At 40.2% G+C, this 20,000-nt stretch overlaps 1 protein-coding gene across 4 annotated transcripts in view; it reads left to right on the forward strand.

Moving 5' to 3' along the window:
* esrrga (estrogen-related receptor gamma a) overlaps positions 1 to 20,000 on the forward strand; it is a 149,251-nt gene that overhangs the window by 110,126 nt on the left and 19,125 nt on the right. For 3 of the 4 annotated variants that reach the window (XM_069173538.1, XM_069173537.1, XM_069173535.1), the window contains exons 5-6: positions 4,762 to 4,872; positions 7,635 to 7,817. In XM_069173538.1, the coding sequence (XP_069029639.1) occupies positions 4,762 to 4,872; positions 7,635 to 7,817 (294 nt within the window). The remainder of the gene's footprint in view (positions 1 to 4,761; positions 4,873 to 7,634; positions 7,818 to 20,000) is intronic. The other variant, XM_069173536.1, reaches the window with a different exon arrangement.

Below are 20,000 nucleotides of genomic sequence, written 5' to 3' on the forward strand. Positions count from 1 at the left end.
CACATACACATACACACACACACACACACACACACACACACACACACACACACACATACACACACTGACGCCAGTGCAGTGTAAAAATCTATGCTGATGCATTTAGTGCAGATCGTGCTATTGACAGACAGCAATATTCCCACGATAGGAATGATTCACCTTCATCACTGTCACAGAGTGTGTGTGTGTGTGTGTGTGTGTGTGTGTGTGTGTGTGTGTGTGTGTGTGTGTGTGTGTGTCTTCACAACTGTGTACAGGGTTTGACAAAAGTTGTACAAAAATATGGGTGAAAGATACAGTAACTTAACATGTTTTAAAAATACATTATTAATCATGTGGGGCCAAATACAGCTTACACATTGACCAGGTATGCAATATGATGCAAAATAATGCACAACAAATGTCTATCATCACATTTATTAGATATTTGTGTGTGAGAGAGTAGAAGTAGTTGACTAAGGTGAACTGTTAGCTGACATGATAAAAGCTGGATACGTTATATAACCGCAGTGGCTTCTTTCTTCTTTCATGCATCATTCCTCTTCTCTCTCATTTCATTTTTTCTTCTGCTGTTCACCTGACAATCCTTAACTTACCTCTCCCTTTTTCCTCTTATTTCACAGCCTGTGCTCTACTCTTCTACCCTCTTTACTCTCTACTCTACCATATTCTCTCTTTTTTTTCTACACTTTCTTTCATCATAATCTTCTATTACTCCCTTTTATCATTTTTTTTATCTCGGTTTTATTTCTTTTCATGTGCCTTTTAATTCCATTTTGTACCCACTCCCTGTTCAATTGTTCAGTTCTTCCTTCTTGCCTTTTCTTTTTCCTCTTTACTTGTTTTATCTTTTTTGGATCCACATTTACTTTCTCCCTACCATTTCCCTCTTTCTTCTCTTCCCTTTCCTCCCCTCGTTCCTCTCGTCCTCTCCCCTCTTGTCCATTCTTTACGATTTGAAGGCTCATTTGTTAGGAGGAGGTAGCGCACTCTCACTCTCCCCCTTGCTTCTTCCTGTCTCTTTTTTGTGGGCTTTGGAAATATAATTTTCAATTTTTAATTTGATTCATTTAGATTTGATCATTAATCAGTGCTGAGAGAGAGTTAATTTGGTGGAAAATAGATGAGGTAGTTAGAGAGGGCTCTTTATGAAGTGAGCTCAGCTCAGTGCTGGGTTTTAGGTATATGGGAAAGAGAAAGAAAAATTGAGAGTCTGCATGTAAGAGTTTGTGTAACAGAAAGTAGTGTGAAAGTGTGTGTTTAAGTGAACGTGTGTATATTTGCATTTATGTGCAGACAGTCTGCCTCCTTATGATTACTACTGTTGTAGTCTTTTAAAAACAATAAATCTTTATCACTTTCATTTTAATGAAGAAACAAAATTGAAGCTGAGAGGGATGGTAGTTCTTCACTGTGTCTGTTGCACTGTGCATCAAAAATGTATTTTCTTTCCTTTGCTTTATGGCATAAAGGTTGAATGCTTTATGGCACAGAGAAGGTTTATTTTTCAACATTGCAAGCAAAGCTAAAGATCTCAGGTTATGGAAACATTTCACAGCGAAAAGACATTTCTTCTTCTTCAATATCCCTAAATAAAAGACAACAAATTAAGAATGCTGAGAAGAAAGACCAAGAAGACACATCTTCTCCACAACAGAGAGCAGCAGGAATGCAATGGAATTTCCGAACCAGAGAACATCACAGGCATGAAACAGAAACTACTAATTGTTGACTTAAGTGTTGTTTCATACATAGAAAACACTTCTAATTTCACTGATATGATCACATTCACAAAACTATATTTGACATTTTCAGTTTTGATTGAGAGCAGCCAAAATGCAAAAAAGAACCACTTCATAATAAGAAATGATAGACTTTGTAAGTTTTGGACACTGAATCTACCACTTTCAACAACACCTGGGCACATATATATATATATATATATATATATATATATATCTTATTGGTCTGGTTACTGCCTTTGACAAATAAGGCAGTAACTCGGGGCAGAAGTGTAAGCAGTTGTCGACACTTGCATTGCTTCAGTTTAACTGCTCTCAGGAGTAACATTACGCTCAGTGCTGTTTTCTTCTGTCTTGATATCAAGCTTCCTTTTTCAATAAGTAGTCAGGTTGGTGGTGCCACTGCTGTATTTTATGTAGCCTGGCATATTTTAATGTAGTTTTTTAGGCTTAATATTTGTCTTCACATCAAGGTAGGTATATGATTGGTCAGAAATAGACACAAATGCACATGAATTAAGGTACAGTAAATACATGGGAGATAGAGAAGGGCTCCCAAAATCACATTTTAACAATTTCTCACTGAATTTAAATTCAATTTTGAATATATGTCGCCATATTACTGACGTCTCAGCTTTACAGCTGTACCCTCACATGTTTTTTCAACTGTTTTTCATTTATTTCATTCAGTCTTTATACAGTATGTCCTCTCCATCCTAACATCTACCTTGTCCGTCAGATCCTCTGTCCTCTAGGCTTTCTAACTCCATTTCTCTGTTTCTGCTTTCTCTTACTCCCTCGTCTCTTCTGACCAACCACTGACCCAGGTAGTGACTGAGCAAGCTGCTTGTCGCAGCTTAGCAAAACACAACATGGGGGTGTGGGTTTGAGAAATGTGTGAATGTGTACGTGAGAAAAAAAGCAAAGAGTGGGTGTTTGAGCAGGTTTGTACCCCCTGGTGTTAAGAGTCTCTTGACCGTTTGCTGACACTGGGCCCCCCACTGTACCTGGACTGTCAGCCCTTCTGTCTACCTATCTCTGTCTCAAGCACTCGCTCAACCACACACACACACAGATGTGTGTCATGTTCAGTTCACTGGGTGGATGACTCACAGAGCTAGTTAGAGTTTTCTAAATGACCAAATTTCCGTAGAAAAAACATTCCACCACTGTAAGATGTTTTGAATAAAACCAAAATGCACACATATGCAAAACACAAATAAAACAGATGCCCACTTAAAACTACTCACACATGCACACTAATGCACCAACATCCTCCCTGATGTTTTTGTCTTTGCTGCCAATAGAAGTCTTTCTGTTAAATCTCTGAGGTGTGTTGTCTTGAATGTGGTCAGCACATTTTTCAGAGGATTTAAATCTCTGTGTGTGAGCAAATCTCTCTCTTGCTTTCACTCTCTTATTTCCCTCCTTCCTCTCTGTCTGTAGATTTAAAACAAATCCTTATTGTTTTAAATGCACTTTGCGTCAGATAACCTTTTAAATCAGTAGTGCCGCTGGAATATAAAGCACTGTACAGACACTCTCTTAATATTAGTTTTAGTTTCATTTCATGAGAATATTTTAAGTATTTCGGATTTTGTTTGATTTAATTTCATTGAATGCATTCAGTTAACAGAATTTCAAAAAGACAACGATTGCTTGTTATGCATTGTGTTGTTTACACCAACAACATTAAGATTTCTCTGCAGCTGTCAGCTGACTTTCTCTGTGACTTAGTACCCAACTTAATTCCCAGCTTGAACATTTACATTTAGCTTTGAATGCTCTTAAACCAGACTTCATACTGCTCAGGTACTCAGTATGATTCATATTCAGATAACCTTCTTTCATGGACCTTCCTGTTTATAATGTTTGTGTAGATGATTTTCTTAAAATCTTTTCAGCATTAGTGGCTGATACTGGTTGTCTTTACATCTCATTTCTTCTGTATTTATTTTGAAAACACTCCATTCAGCCTGAAACTGAATCGTTTGCTGAATGTCAGTTCAGACAATCTTCAACTTACATGATGCAGGTTCAAATATTCGTATTCCGTGTAATACCTAAAAACTGACATACTGTGTAGTCAGTAAAAGTCCGATTAATATTTAATCTAAATATAAAGATAGTAAAAGAATGACATGTTGGACCTCATTCTGCAGTAATTCTGCAAAAGTCGTGATACATCAGTTCCAAAAGTTATTCATATTGTTGCTCAAAAACAGGGGTTTTTTTAGGGTTAGTTGTGAAATATTTGACCGTTCTTTCAGTACTCCTCTCCTCTCCTCTCCTCTCCTCTCCTCATCCAGGGTATATGACACCTCTGTCTTCCTTATCCATCTTTAAGTGGTAACCACGGTAACATCCAATCCCGTGAGAGATAGGCCTAATTAAATTAGGACTCCTTTGTGTCAATTAATTAACGAGACGGAGAGGGAGACAGCAATAGAGAGACCGAGATTGGGCAAGAGACAGTAAAAGAGTCAGAAAGCAGGAGAGAGAGAGAGAGAGAGAGTGCGAGAGGCCTCTGGCATCTCTATAAATTAGTCTTGTTGGCGAATAAAAGAGACAAGTGAGTTGAGCAAGCCTTGTTTTTGTGTATATAGTTTGTGTGTGTGTGTGTGTATTTAGTCTATGCTCTTATTTTTTTCTAAAATAATTCTTCTTATCTATCTTACATTATGAATACGTATTTGTACATTTGTTCTTATTGTGTGCACCTTTTAGTGTTCCTATGCTGCTGTGATGACAAAATGTCCCCACTGTGGGATTAATAAAGTCTAAGTCTAACAATAACATAAACGTGAATAACAAGCATATACGAATACCCAGACTTCATATGTCACGTTCCTTCATTCTCATCTCTCCCCCTTTAGTTCCTGCTCTCCTTTTCTTGCATACGAGTAGAATGGTTATTTTCTTGTGTTCTTAACTAGTTAAAAAGGACAAAGTCTCTCATTGGTTCTGTGGCCTGCACACTGTATTGATACATACATCTTGTCTCTGTCCTTTCTTACAGGTGTTCGTCTGGACAGGGTTCGTGGTGGAAGACAGAAGTATAAACGCCGGATAGATGCAGACAACAGCCCGTACCTGAACCCACAGCTGGCTCTGCCCCCCAAGAAGCCCTGTAAGAACCCACACATGTAAAAACAAATGAGCCTACAAGGTTGATCAGTGATTCTCAAGGACAGGGATGTGCACACTGTTATTGGTTCATTGTAACACAGACTAGAAATGAATGTGCAAAAGCATCTGACATGATGTCTAGAGGGAGCAACAAAGAACATACAATGGACCGCACACAAGGAAAATCTTAAACAAAATGTTCAACCATATTGTGTCACCATGTGTAATAACCAGTGCAATAACCAGGAGTCGTTGGTTAGAGACCAGAAGTACAAGGAACTGCCTCTCCATCAGTTTCTATTTTAATGGAGACAGTTGGACAGTAAAAACATTTCAACAGACGCACAAACACACACACACATAAACAGGCACAGGGTAGTGAGGAGCCCATCTGTTTGGGACCATGTTTATCTCCCTGTTTCTACTGCTACCAGTTTGGGATCATAACATTTTATACATGTAATATTTCACCATAAAGGTATTCATTTAGCTGCGGCTGGATTGGCTGAGCTTTTTAAAAGAATATAGCCAAAGCCTGATGATTGAAAAATTAACAAGGGAGAGAGTGAGTGAGAGTGACAGAGAGACAGGTAGAGGCAGAGAGGCTCAACCTAAATGTGAGGGTTTCTCAGAGAGACAGAAGAGGGGAGGGAAAGAGAGGGAGAGGGAAAGAGAGGGAGAGAGACAGAGGGAGAGACAGAGGGAGAGGGAGAGGGAGAGGGAGAGGGAGAGGGAGACCAGCCAGAACCTAATCCGGATTAAATCCAATCTGGCAACCACATCAAACTAGAGTTAGCTCTCTAGCTAACCGTCTGCTTGCACACATAACACACACAAACACACACAAACACACACACACACACACACACACACACACACACACACACACACACACACACACACACACACACACGGTGCAGATTGAGCAGTGTTTAGCAGCTTGGTCCCCAAAGCTCATTTTGCTTAAAGCTGGAGCATATTCTGCTTCAGGCCAATATGCTGAATGGCTGCACGACAGCTTACTGGGACTTTTGCACTACTAATCATTGAAATGATGGGATAATGTGAATGTGTGTACACAGCGTGTGTGTGTTTATAATATATGCTTTTTCATACACAAAAGCATGCCTGTGCTCCAGATAACAAAGCGTCTTCACTGGCATGCTAAAGACCAGTTTGCCTTAAACAGTTTAAATTATATTTACCCCTTTAGTCTTGTTATTATTCTTATTAAGTCACATGTTGGAAGAGAGCAGAAGACCAAATATTTATTCAGTCTGTATTCCTGGCATCTTTTCTCTTATAAACCTGTCTCTGACCACAAAACAAACCTACACTTGAAAAACAAAAAATACAGGGTTGATATAGACTTCCTGCATCTCTCCTGTTCTTTCTGTCTCACATGCAGTCAATACACACACAAACTCTTTCTGTCGCGCTCACACAGCCTATCTATCGGTAGCCCAATCCCCAGCCTCAGCGTCCCCATTGATTGTGTGAGAACAGAACAATAGCCCAGGGTTTGGAAATGGGCTTCCATTGATTCTAATTAGGGAAACATTAAATAAGATTTACCCACAGATACTGCTGTGTGACTTGGAATGTTTGGGCTCAAATGACCCTGGAGCTGGAGCGTGTGTGTGTGTGTGTGTGTGTGTGTGTGTGTGTGTGTGTGTGTGTGTGTGTGTGTGTGTGTGTGTGTGTATATGTGTGTGTGTGGAGACATACATATACAGTAGATGTATATATACACACTGTGTGTGTGGATGTAAGAGAATGGGGGAGGTGGACAGTGTTAGATCAATACACAACTCATCCCCACAACTCTGCTCCACTCCCTCTTGCTCTTTATCTCTATCTAGCTGTCGCTCTCTGGACGCTTCCTGTCTGTCTTTTACAATCTGTCCATGGCTCTATTTCTACCTGTCTGTCTTCTCCCATTTTTTTCCATGACTAATCTCTCTCTCTCTTTCTCTATCCTTCACTCCACTCTTGCTCTACTATCCTCCGTTATTATTCCCATGCTTGATTAGTCAGTGGATTAATTTGGAAGCAGGGTATCAGTCTGTTACTAATGGGCCATAGAGGTCTCATCACCACATGTCACCATTACCAGCTGAGCTGTTTGGCTTTCAGTATCTCCCCTCCACCCCCCACCCCCACCCGTATGTATCAGTGAAGCTTCTTAAGGCTGTGGTACAAAAGACAACATTTCGGGCAACTTGGATCATTGGCAGTAATCGCCTTTAATCACACCTTGGAACAGCTCCTATCTGGAAACATTTCAATAAATGTTTGATCTTTTGTTAAGTGCATCTTCATGTTTAGTACTGCCAAATAATTATTGAATATGCCAAACTGTTAGAGCACAGCAAAAACTGTTTTATTTAACATCAAAATGTGAATCTTTCACTATAAACACATTATTTACTTTTAATGTTATTTAAAGGAAATGGGCCAACAGTTTAATTGCATTTCAAGATGTTTAACACTTCCACTTACAAATTGTAAATTGTGTGTTGATTTCATACCACATATCTCTGTTTCTGTGTCCTAGCCTAATGATCATGTCAGGGCCTTTTTTGATACTCGAGGAAATACCTTTAAACACGTGTTAGCAGCAGGCCGTGTTATCAGGAACTTTGCATATGACTTTTCACATTTATGCACCGCATTGGTGTGGAATACCTTGTGGCATGAAGTGGCAAAAATTCACCATCTCTCTGTCTCTGTGTCTTTCTCCTTGTCTGGTGGTCATGTCAGTTGCCTTTGGCTGCCTTGCAGATAACAAAATCGTCTCTCACCTGCTGGTGGCCGAGCCAGAGAAGATTTACGCCATGCCCGACCCAACAGTACCAGACAGCGACATCAAGGCCCTGACTACGCTGTGCGACCTGGCGGACAGAGAGCTGGTGGTCAACATCGGCTGGGCCAAACACATCCCAGGTAGGAAAAATAAAATCTGCTGAACCCTGACTCTCACTCCGAAGTTTACCAGACTCCATGTCGCACGCACACACATACAGCACAGACATTTTTTTTTTTTTTTCAGTTCACAGTATAGGAGAATTTCATATACACACCCACACACATATACGGTACAGATGCACAAACACACATGCTGTGTGGATTGGCAGAGAGTGTTTAAGGTTAGAATCAGCTGCTCCAGATGCTGTTCAAACACACTTACATAATATACACGAGTACACGTGGTGCTAAGGTGTTACCTTTACCCCTAATCTTTGCACTCAGACCGTTTGAAATATTTACTTCTCCTACTGACCAACCCTCACTGGCATCACAAAATCCAACACACTCACATACAGAAATTCAGAGCAGTACAATCCCCTTACCTTCAGGGTGTGGATGGATGTTTGGGTTTGTGTGTGCATTTGTACGATATTTGTACTTGAACTGTGTTTGTGCTGTTACTAAAATCACATAAATATGTCACATAAATATCACACAGACATGCAATAAATTGATTCACTTTGTGCTCATCATATATTTTGCCTGTCACCCTGACAAAGGCTATTTAGAGTCAGCAGCATGTTAGTTGCTGCATTAAGTGATGAGCATCAGTTCAAATTTTTGTGTGGCAACACTATTTATAGTATTTCCACTAACTTTATTGTAACAGGTAATCTAAATCACAGTTTAAATAAAGTAAAAAATTAAAATGTCACATTCTAATAATAAAGTAGGGTGAATTGCTCTATACTGTGTATATATGAAACTGTGACATCTATTTAAGAGGAAAACACATCTGTGTCCCTCTACAGGTTCATCACTAAAACAGAAGAATTTAATCTAATCTTTTTAAACTAACCCCTTTTCTCTCTTAATCTGATCAAAATTGGATCCGGACTGCAAGATCCCAAAATTAACATAATGACAGAGCAAAAAATGTGAACTTTAGAAAATATGAAAACATTACTTGAGAAATGTCTTCTGCTACTGAAGCTAAAGTGAAGAGGACGACAAGGAAGTGGTTGAAGGAGAGAAAGAGATGAAAACTTTAATCTGGTTTTGGTTTTAGTGAGGGAGCCTGCTGTGACAGCAGAGAGGAGGGAAGAGCAGTGTCTCAGATTAACACAGATTAGCAGAAAGATTAGTCACATTGTTCACCGGAAATATGGTAACAGAACAGAACAGAACAGAATAGAATAGAATAGAATAGAATAGAATAGAATAGAATAGAATAGAATAGAATTACCCAGTGTTGCTACCACTCAAACAGTGTAGGAGGCTGTAAGAGAGGAGGAAACTCCAGATTAGAGACATAAATACCACTCAGTCATGTTGTGTAAATCTATAACAATGAAGTCAGTGACGTTGGATAGCAGGGTCTCCCAATGATATGTATATGATATCAATACATATGAGAAAAAAAACTGAGAAAGAGAAAAACAAGATGCAGAGACAGAAAGAGGGACGGGAATATACATTGCTTCTTGTTAGTGTATTGATCCATGTGCTGCTTTATGGACAATAAGCAGACATATATATTGATCCGTATACTAAGTATAGCTCTTTGAAAATGTGTTTTTCTCCTTTAAAACAACATAGAGCATACATGCAAGGTATATTTAATGTTTTTCAGCAGGCCTGCCTTTCCCTTTAGTTAACTATTTGTACAAGGGAGTGGACCAAGTTAACCAGCTCCTGTACAGGTGTGTGTGTGTGTGTGTGTGTGTGTGTGTGTGTGTGTGTGTGTGTGTGTGTGTGTGTGTGTGTGTGTGTGTGTGTGTGTGTGTGTGTGTGTGTGTGTGTTCGTTCTGTATGAAGGGAGCGAAGCGCAACGATTGCTTGGCGGAGGAGAGAAGATGGCGTGATTAGATGAACGAGGAAGGCAATCCACTGCTCACAGAGAAAGATAGAACTCTTCATCTTCCAAGTGTATGTGTGTGTGTGTGTGTGATGTGAACACTTTATGAAATCCTCACTGTTTACAACGCTGAACGCTGATCTAATACTCACACTCACACCAAACACGCAGACACATACATGTCCACACACACACAGTGTTCTACTGTTCTCTCAGGGTGGAAAGGATTGTCAGAAAGAAATACACCTCCTCGACATTCTTTATCAGCCTCACACACACACACACACACACACACACACACACACACACACACACACACACACACACACACACACACAGAATACAGGAGGATAGACCTGTTAACCTTTTTGCAGCCATCTTGTTTCACATCTTGTTGTGTGTGTGTCTGTCTGTGTGTGTGAGAACACTGTGTGCACGGTGTACATGTGAACACACACATGCACACGTCTTTGCTCGCCATGGTACAGTAATTTTTTTAATCAAATTGATGGAGAGAGACAGAGAGACAAAGAGAAAAAAGACAGAGGCAGAGAGAGGGGAGGTGAAGCCAATTTATGCTTCATGATATGGCTGCGCGGTGCTGCATGCACACACACACACACGCATACACGCGCACAAAGGCTGCTAACAGTGGTAACAACGTGTCAAGGCGAGCGCCAGGCAGCTAATTTGAAGTCATTAGATGTCTGCCGTACTGGCAACAATTTGTTACGCTCTCACACGTACAAACACACACACACAAAAACACATCACATACACACAGAGTTAAGAGCCGTCTGCGGATAGCAAGGAGCCTAAATTGTAAACTAATTTAAACATCACTCAGCGTTAGAGAGGCTGCCTGCAAGACAGGCCCCCAGATAACAAGGCTAGGGTACGTGTGTGTGTGCATGCACGTGTGTGTGGTGCTAGTCATGTTTGACACGCGGAGTCGCCCAACCTTAGAGACTTTTGACAACACACACACATATACACACACGTAGCCTATCTCTTCAATTGGTTCTTTTATTCTAAGACTTATGTGTGTGTGTGTGTGTGTGTGTGTGTGTGTGTGTGTGTGTGTGTGTGTGTGTGTGTGTGTGTGTGTGTGTGTGTGTGTGCGCACTCATTTCCATACTGATATGGCCTTATGCAAACATTTGATATGTCATTAGGAGAGGAAAATGAGGTTTCAGACACAGTGTGCGTCTCGTGTTATCCCACAAGGAATCACACATGTGCACTTCACACACGTGCGTCAAAGAAAGCCATGAATTGCGTGCAAATGCATAAACACAGGCGAGTATAATAGAGGCCTTTTTGCTGATTCAAACTGTGGGCAACACATAGACAAGTGTCCCCCCACACACACAACACACAACACACACGCGATCATACAGTATATGAGCAGTAAACCGTCACACTCTGGAAACTGTGGGTATGTGGAAATATCAGAAGTTATTATTCAGAGGGCGTGAAAGGCCTTACCATCCAATAATATGGATTAGTGAAGAGAAGATCTCAGTTTAATAGCTCTCAAAGAGACAACTCCAGTTGCATATTAGGCTTCATGTCATCGTCAAGTGTGTGGTTGTGTGAGTGTGTTTGAAGGAGGAACGAAGAGCAGTCAGGTGAGAAGAGGAGGAGAAGAACAGCAAATATTTAAACAGCAGTGAATGAGAGAGTGAATTAAAGGAAAGAAAGGCCATTCAAAATGAGCCTTTTATCTGTCAGAAGAATTAGTCTTTTCATCCTCTCTTTTCTGTTCTCTCTCTCTCTCTCTTTCTCTCTCTCTCTCTGTCTCTCTCTCTCTCTCTCTCTCTCTCTCTCTGTGTTCTCCCTCTTTCTCTCCATAATAACTCAATGACTACCGGGCAGTCATACTAGCAGCTCTTATCTGGACTCGCGGACACAAAAGGGAAAGACAGACAGGCGAGCACTTGACTTGACGAAAGAGCAAGGAACGAACAAATGAAGGAATCAACGAATGAGAGCCAGAACCTATAACACAGTCTATTTTACCAAAACCAGGGGCCTTGCCATTAGTGCTTTTTTTTTTTTTTTTTTTGTACAACCCCCTCCCCTATTCTTTCTTTATTCAAGAAAGAAATTGCTCTTAGGCCACCCCGCCCCCTCCCCTTCCCCTCCACTATTCTCTTGCTTCCCTATCTCTTCTTACTTGCTCCTTCTTTTCTTACAGTCTTTCTCCCTCCCTCTCCTTCTTTCTTTCTCCTTTCAATTTTGACACTCAGGATAAGCAGTCTGTGTCGGCAGTAACGCAGCATGATTGAGCTGTAAAAATGGGGGATGGGAGGTGGAGGGGTTGCCGTTGGTCCATTCATTTAATCGGTCTTTATGGAGATATGGGAGAGCAGGTTTGGGTGATGGCGATGGGAAAGTAGGTGATGAAGAGTGTCCTCTTGCTTCATGTTCTGCATACTTTGTTCTGTTTCTCTGTATCAATCACTCAGTTATTAGTGTCTTTATCATTTCTTCACTCTCTGTATTTTATTCATCTTATTCATGGGGGTTAAAATACCTTATTGTGATGCTGAAAACATAATTGAGGTTCAAGTCTTATCAAAATCCCATAAACTCAAATACTTCTGCATAAAAAGGTTATGGTAAATGTGTAAAAAAATATTATTATTTTTTTAAATCCATTGGTGTATTTGACCTCTTTTAGGTGAGGAATCCAACCCACATCAAACACAAAATTCAGTCTAAAGAGATAATTAGATAAAAGAGATTAATTTCCAAAAAGTGATAACTCCCAGTATTAATAATGATCACAACTATGATGTACATAGCCTCAGTCTTACAGTTACTCTGTGCTCAAAATAAGTTTGACTGGTAAATAACCATGATATGAGGTTAGGCCTACACTGTTTGATTAATATTTCTTCAATGAGTAAGATGGATACTCAAAAAATGTTAACAGTTTAAAACACTTCTTGAAAAAAGACTTTGGTGGCACTCTTTATTTCCATAAAGCTGAGTAATAAGGCAGAGTTTCTTCCTTTTACTGTAAGAGGTCCTCAAGGCTTAATCCTAGGTCCCCTTCTTTTTGTTATTTATAAGCTGATACACTGCCCCTTCCTGATATTTTGCAAGTGACTCATACTGTCCTTGGACCTTAATTGGTGGTCAACAAATTTAACTTCCATAAGTATGCTCTTCATTTTATCAGTAAACTCTGAGTTTTCATATTTTCTTTTTTAATCATCAATTGATTAAAAGTTTTGTCATTTTCGTGACACTTTTTTTTATACCACTTCCTTCACTTAGGATGTAAGGGTACATGATGAGGGAAGTTGAAGGAGGAGAGGGGTGAAGTTGAGGTGTAAAACAACACGGATCAACAAGGTTGAACAGGGAGGAGGAAAGGATAGGACATGGTAGGAGAATGGAAAGCAGAGAGGTTACATACATTACCTCAGTAGGACCTGGATACTCCCAGAGAGCCTTTAACACAATACTATTTTGACCCGTTGGCTAAATATCCCCCACCGATTCAACCTCTTTTGTGACCTGCTTCTTTTCTCTCTCCTGCTGTCTCTCTCTGGCTCTCCCTCCATTTCTCCCTCTCTCTGACCTGACCTCCCACCCTCTCTCTCCATGGCATCCTTAACCTCTTCATTATCAAGTCAACCTCATCTCTCAACCCGTATTCCCTCCCACGCCCCTCTTCTCTCATCCTCCCAGCCAGCCATCATTACCTTCCTTCGCTTTGGTCTGTCTGTGTCTGTCTCACAGTGAAACAGGTTTATTGAATCTAAGTTCAGCTCTAGATTTTTAAACAGTATGATCAGCTGCTTGTTGATCAGATCAGTAATTTTAATATGTACTTCTTTTCTAATATTGGGATATCAGATATTTAGTGAAACACCCAATGAGCAACCCCCCCCCCCCCCCACAGCCCCCTAGATTCTCTTTCTGCTGTTGTTCTGCTGTGTTCTCTCTCTTTTGGACATGTTATAAATGGTTTTCACTTAGAGATTTAGTCAAGCAGTTCGCCGTTCAGACTGCCAGTCAGTGTGTTAGTTAGCCAATCAGTCAGTCAAGTAACTACACAGCCAGTCAATCAGCCAGAAAGGCAGCCAGTAGTCTGCAAATATTGATTAATAGAAGTGTCCTGCTCCTTTTAGCAAATCAAATGTTGAGTCTCAGCAGCCAAGGGGAACATCTACGCACACACACACACACACACACACACACACACACACACACACACACACACGCATACGCTCACATATTCTCATGGATACTCACATGCTTGACTTTGACTGTACAGCTCAGTAAATTAACACTGACACACATTATAACACTTCACAATGAGCTCCAGGAGATGCAGAACAGCATCTTGAGTGTGTTTTTGGTGCGTTTACGTGCAGAGAGAGAGGAATGTAAAAGCACAGACTGGTGATGATGTCACTCTACAGCCCCCCTCATTAAGTCTGGTGATGTCATCAATCAGCGAAGAGGTCGTTGGGCTTGTTAACAGAGAGTGGTAAATCAGGAGAAAAAGAACTTAAATACCCGCACTGCTTTGTCTTCCAGTTGTTAAATCAGTAAGCTCTACTGGCATGAAACTTCTCAAACAATATTATTATTGTCTCCTCGTCCTGATTTCCTCCTCCTCCTTCATCATGCTTCCCCTACTTCATCCATCAGTGTTTGTCCTTCTCAAAGATATTAACCATGTAATATGAAAACGCATACACAGAAATACACATCAACACACACACACACACACACACACACACACACACACACACACACACACACACACACAGAGAGAGACAGGCACACAAGCAGATTTGCCTCCATTCTATCGACTAAGGCTAGTTCACCTTGACAGTCATAGCATGCTGTGTGCCTCAACACACAAACAACACACAAAAAATATATTTCACTTAGAGGCGCAAATAGAGCACAGTTATTAACATAACTACATTTATATGACAGTATTCAAGCAAACACATAAAGTCAGATACAGTCTTTATTAGAGAAACATAATGATGAAAGATTTGTGGGAAAGAGGTTGAAAGTTGTTAATAAGTTTAGCTTTATTGTAGAAAATTACAGTGAATTACACAAAATCTTCAGGGATATTTGTATACATTTTCTGATTAATAATCACATGATAGAGAGTCTATTGTGAATGGAACCATTCAAACCAAGTCATTCTTTAGCCTGGAGCTGTTCCTTGTGATTTCACCGACTCTGCCTTTTCCATATTCTAATTTGATCCACCTAAATATGACTTCATTAGAATCTGATTTAGATTCAGAATTAGAATTTGGGTTCTTTGCCTTGGTCAGTTCTGTTGCATGTATCTTTTTCGCATGTGTTTCCAATCTCTGTTGTTTTTCTCTGAGCTCTGTTGGCCGTGTTTGATTTCCATTTCTGCTCATCCCTGAGCCAGATAACACATTTAGAAGCTGAGGTCTTGGTTTCAAGTATGTGTGTTTGCTTATGTGTGAGTGTGTGTGTTTGGCCATTGCATTGTCCACATCCATGCAAAAGAGATAACTTATTTTCCATTGCACCGCCGCCATGATTTCCTCTTGCAGCCCATACAAACAAACACATCTCTGTTTGCAGATGAAAACAAATATTGATGAAATCAAATTAGGAAGAGAATATTTGATATCTGAGCTTAATGTTTGGATTAAGTTGGGCTTTCTTTATTGGATTAAGCCTGTGGGTATTGGACACATATCATCAATATGAGGAAACAGAGGAGGGGAAACATTTTCTGTTTTCTGTGCATTCCTTTTTTTCTGTCTTGTCTACTTCATCGTCACTTTTTTCTTGTATTCACTTTTTGTTCCTGCGTCTGGGTCACGCTATATTTTGGTTTTCGTATGGTGAGATCCTCAGTCAGTGATATAAAAGGGATGGAGAAGACATGGAGGAATGTTTTACCATGCATGGCAACAAAATGTTTAGTAAAATTAACTTGCAAACGCTCCATTATCAGTTCATTTAACAATTTTGTTAAAATTAATGTAACAAAATGAGTGTGGGTCTGTGGTTGAGAGCAGAGTTATGAATTTACTATAATGTAGAACATAGTATACTGATGGATTCATCCCATGTTGACAGAACAACCTGACACATCATACGGACAGACACACGCAACTTGCCTCACACATGGTACCAGCTGTCACTGTATTTACATGTGTCACACAATATCAGATCTGAATTCAAAAGGAAAAAATAAAAAAACAGAAGTTACTTGGAGAGCAATGGCAGTCTACAACAAGTGGACAAAATAGCTGTACATTCAAGAGTACACAGATTTTAAAAGTCGCATCTAATGAAAATCTGTTTTTCTGAACAATTACAGCCACTCATTAAAAGTAATTTTCTTCTAATTTCTAAAGCAAAATTGCCATGAAAGTTGTTTAGTGGATAGCTGTGTTTCAGTTCAAATAAAAGTGGCAAAAAAAACACAAATATTGAAGTCGTAAGATTTGCGCTCAGCAGCCCATTACTGTTTTTCTTATTAGTTTGATTACATTTGCAAATCAAATTCATTTGTCTATCAGCCTTTGAGACACAGCCTGCAATCTGAGTACACTGACTAATCTGCATCAAATAATATCTGTCACACACACACACGCACAACACACACACGGGAAAGAGGCTGCATATGTAGGCATGTACACCAGCCTGCATGCACAAACACACTATACACAAATCAATGTGGCACGCAAACCTACACTTCTGAAACACATACACATACTTAGAAAGAAGCACTAGTACACAGTAAATGCACACACATACACAGACGTGCATCGTTTTATAATATGTGAAATCAGACAAGCAGTAACAAATAAATCAACACACCATCTGAGCCCATCATCATCGAAGTCATTACTAGCAAACAGTCAGCTTTTACTACTTTCAATTTGCTTTTATATGTGTGTGTGTGTGTGTGTGTGTGTGTGTGTGTGTGTGTGTGTGTGTGTGTGTGTGTGTGTGTGTGTGTGTGTGTGTGTGTGAGTGTGTGTGTGTGTGTGTGTGTGTGTGTGTGTGTGTGGTTGTCTTAGAAAAAGAGAGAGAGAGAGAGAGAGAGAGAGATGATGTGATGTGATATGATATGCTGCCGGGGCATAAAGATAGATGATCATAATTACGCACAGGCCAAACTCCATTTCAAATCATCATCATCCTATTCTATCTGTTGGAGCACACATGTACACACACACACACACACCAAAAGCAATATAAAGAGTTCACACACACACACACACACAGGTATCACACGCTTACGTATGGATGCTGCAAATCTAGTGGAAGGAGGGACAGACTTGTCATGGCATCACATTATTTCTGTCGGTTCATGCAAAGTTCACAGACAGGCATGAAACAGTTATGCCTGTCCCCCATCCCGTCATTGTTCCTCACCTCCTTCCCTCTCTCTTCTCTTTCTTACATTTATGTTTTTTCCTTTTTCCTTACTCCTCTTTGTTTTACTCTCTTTTTCTTGCTTCTCCTTCCTGCATGATGCTCCTACTGTCCTCCTGTTTTCTCTCCCACCTTCCCTTCCCTCTACCTCTCTCCCTCTCTCTCGCATCCTCCATTCATTGTTCTTAAATAACAGAATTGAGGATTCATCCTTTCCATCAGGAAATAACAGGTGGGAAAATAGAATTGAAGCGTGCCTGTCAACAGCTGTGGACGACTTATGGCCTGTACACAAACCCCACACACATACAAAAGCAAACTCCTGCAGAACAGGCAACAGTTTGGGACTGCCCCGTTGCCAATGTGTGGCCATACAGTGTTGAAAGAACATATAAAATGTGTCTTTCGTATCAGAATCAGAATCAGTATTTATTAAATTGTAACCATCCATTTCTGTATTGTGTTTTGTGTAATGTCTAAAAGACACTTTTGGGGACAAAACTCCCAACAGGATGCTGTATGATCCAAACTATAACCATCGCTGCCCTCCTCATGTTATGGTGTCCAGTCAAATGTGTTTATCTCTTCTTTCTTCGGTTGTGGGACAGCTTTAGCACTTTTCTATTAATGTACGTTGTGCGTGTGTTTGTACGCAGCACTTCATCCTCACACAAGGGTGTCATTTCCCACCTGCTATGTGGCAAAGGACTGTGGCCTGTGGTCTCCGTGCTTCACTGTGCATTCACAAAACACACAAAACACACACAGTAATAATGTGTATTTTTGTGACTATTTAATCTTGATGGGATGTTTCATCTGCAGGCTGCTATCACAGCTGGCTGCCTTATTGTCTGGGTCAGACTGATGGGTTTGTGTGTGTGTGTGTGTGTGTGTGTGTGTGTGTGTGTGTGTGTGTGTGTGTGTGTGTGTGTGTGTGTGCTTTTTCCAGCATACTTTCCTTTTAGTTTGTGTTTCTCTACTTGTCTGCATGCACAAGACTATATACCAATACACAACTGTTTGTTTATACAAGAGGAGACACATTTCTCTCTTATATATTTAACTACTTTATACCCACATTGTAATATGTACATATGCGTGTGTGTGTGTGTGTGTGTGTGTGTGTGTGTGTGTGTGTGTGTGTGTGTGTGTGTGTGTGTGTGTGTGTGTGTGTGTGTGTCTCTGTCTGTGTCTGTGTGTGTGTGTGTGTGTGTGTGTGTGTGTGTGTGTGTGTGTGTGTGTGTGTGTCTGTGCTGTCCGTCAAGCCACACACATAGCCGTACCAAACCATTGGCTTGGTTGCTGATGATGACATATGAGTTCCTGGCCTTGGTAATGGCTGTTAAATCTCATAATTACACGCTTCTTTATTGCAATGCATAATGACCCCGCAGCACTATTGGACAATTAATTAAGATTTTCAGCCCAGGCTTTTTCAGGCCCAGATGAGGAGGTGGAATGAGGTCTAATGTTCTTGTCTTCGAGCTACGACATTAAGGCATGGGGCTGTAGGAAAGAAGGCTGTCTCTGTCTGTGTGCATTCGTTTTCATCTCCGTCTTTCTTTCCGTCTGTTTATGTCTCTCTCTCTCACTCTCTCCATTCCCTCTCCTCGTCGTTGCAATCGTTGAGCCCTCGATGGTTGTCCTCAATGATGATATTGGAGACCATATCTCTAATCTGTGAATGGTAAATTAATCCCTGTGGACTTTCTGTGTTCCTCTCTCTATGGAAAGCTACGGGGGATTAGGAAGATAGAATCAACACAGCCTCATAATCTCATATAGAGACACCAGGCCTGGACAGGGACCATTGGGTTTTGTTTTAAAGCCATAATCAGCAGGTTTCCAATTATACATCAATAGTGCTTTACAGAAAAGAAATGCATCTGTCTCATATTTATTACACAATTTACTTCTTTTCAACCATATAGTGTTCCTTTTCATATTGTATGGCTTGAACTCAATTTGTTTTTGACAGTCTTAAACAATTATGACACCAAAGACTGTTTTATGTGATCGTCACTGAAAACAAAACAATTCTCCTACCTGATAGTCCAGAGAGCCGGGCAGCCCATTTGTTGTTGCTTTGGCGATGGATTTGTCTTTTCAGGAAAATTGCAGGATATTGTTTTGAAAAGGTAATCCACCAAGAGATCAATAGACTGTCACAACACAGTTAATTGAACAAGTTGACAAAGTAGATTCATCACAACCCAGATCCACAGATAGAAAGACTGACGGATTTTAAAGCCATTCTTTGATCTGGATCTTGATTCTGTTGTCCTCCAGTGTTGCCAGTCAACAAAACTAAATTGTGGCAGCTTGGTAACTTAACAATAGGTAAATTTTGCTATTGATGGTAAATGGTTCTGCACTTATATAGTGCTTTTTTTTTTTTTTTTTTTTTTTTTTTTTTTATCTAAAGGGTGTTAGGGGTCAATTTTTCTCAACCATTCACTCACATGTTCACAAACTAGTGGCAACAGAGCTGCCATCAAAGTTGCCCACCTGCTAGTGAGAAATGGCAGTTTGGTGTTTTGCCCAAGGACAATTTGGCATGTGGACAGAAGGAACCTTGGATTGAATTTCAAACCTTACAATTAGTGGTCAACCCTCTCTATCATCTGAGCCACACAATGATGGCCAGAAAGACTGAGAAATTTCAGACATTGATAAATTCACATTATTTCCTCTTCATTTTTTAAGTCTCATTACAATTTTAAAGTCTTCATTTTTTTTTTTGTCACCAAAACTGTTCATCAGCAGTGTTTTAGGTGTGTTGTATGTGTGTCAGAGAGAAACAGACAGACAGAGTTGGTGTGTAAGCTGCTCAGCTGTGTGTACACACGGTTAATTCCCCAGACAGATTTGTGCACACATGC

Source organism: Embiotoca jacksoni, unplaced genomic scaffold (assembly GCF_022577435.1).
Source record: "Embiotoca jacksoni isolate LCO1_2020_lvr unplaced genomic scaffold, fEmbJac1.0.p SCAF_6, whole genome shotgun sequence".
NCBI classification, from domain to species: domain Eukaryota; kingdom Metazoa; phylum Chordata; class Actinopteri; family Embiotocidae; genus Embiotoca; species Embiotoca jacksoni.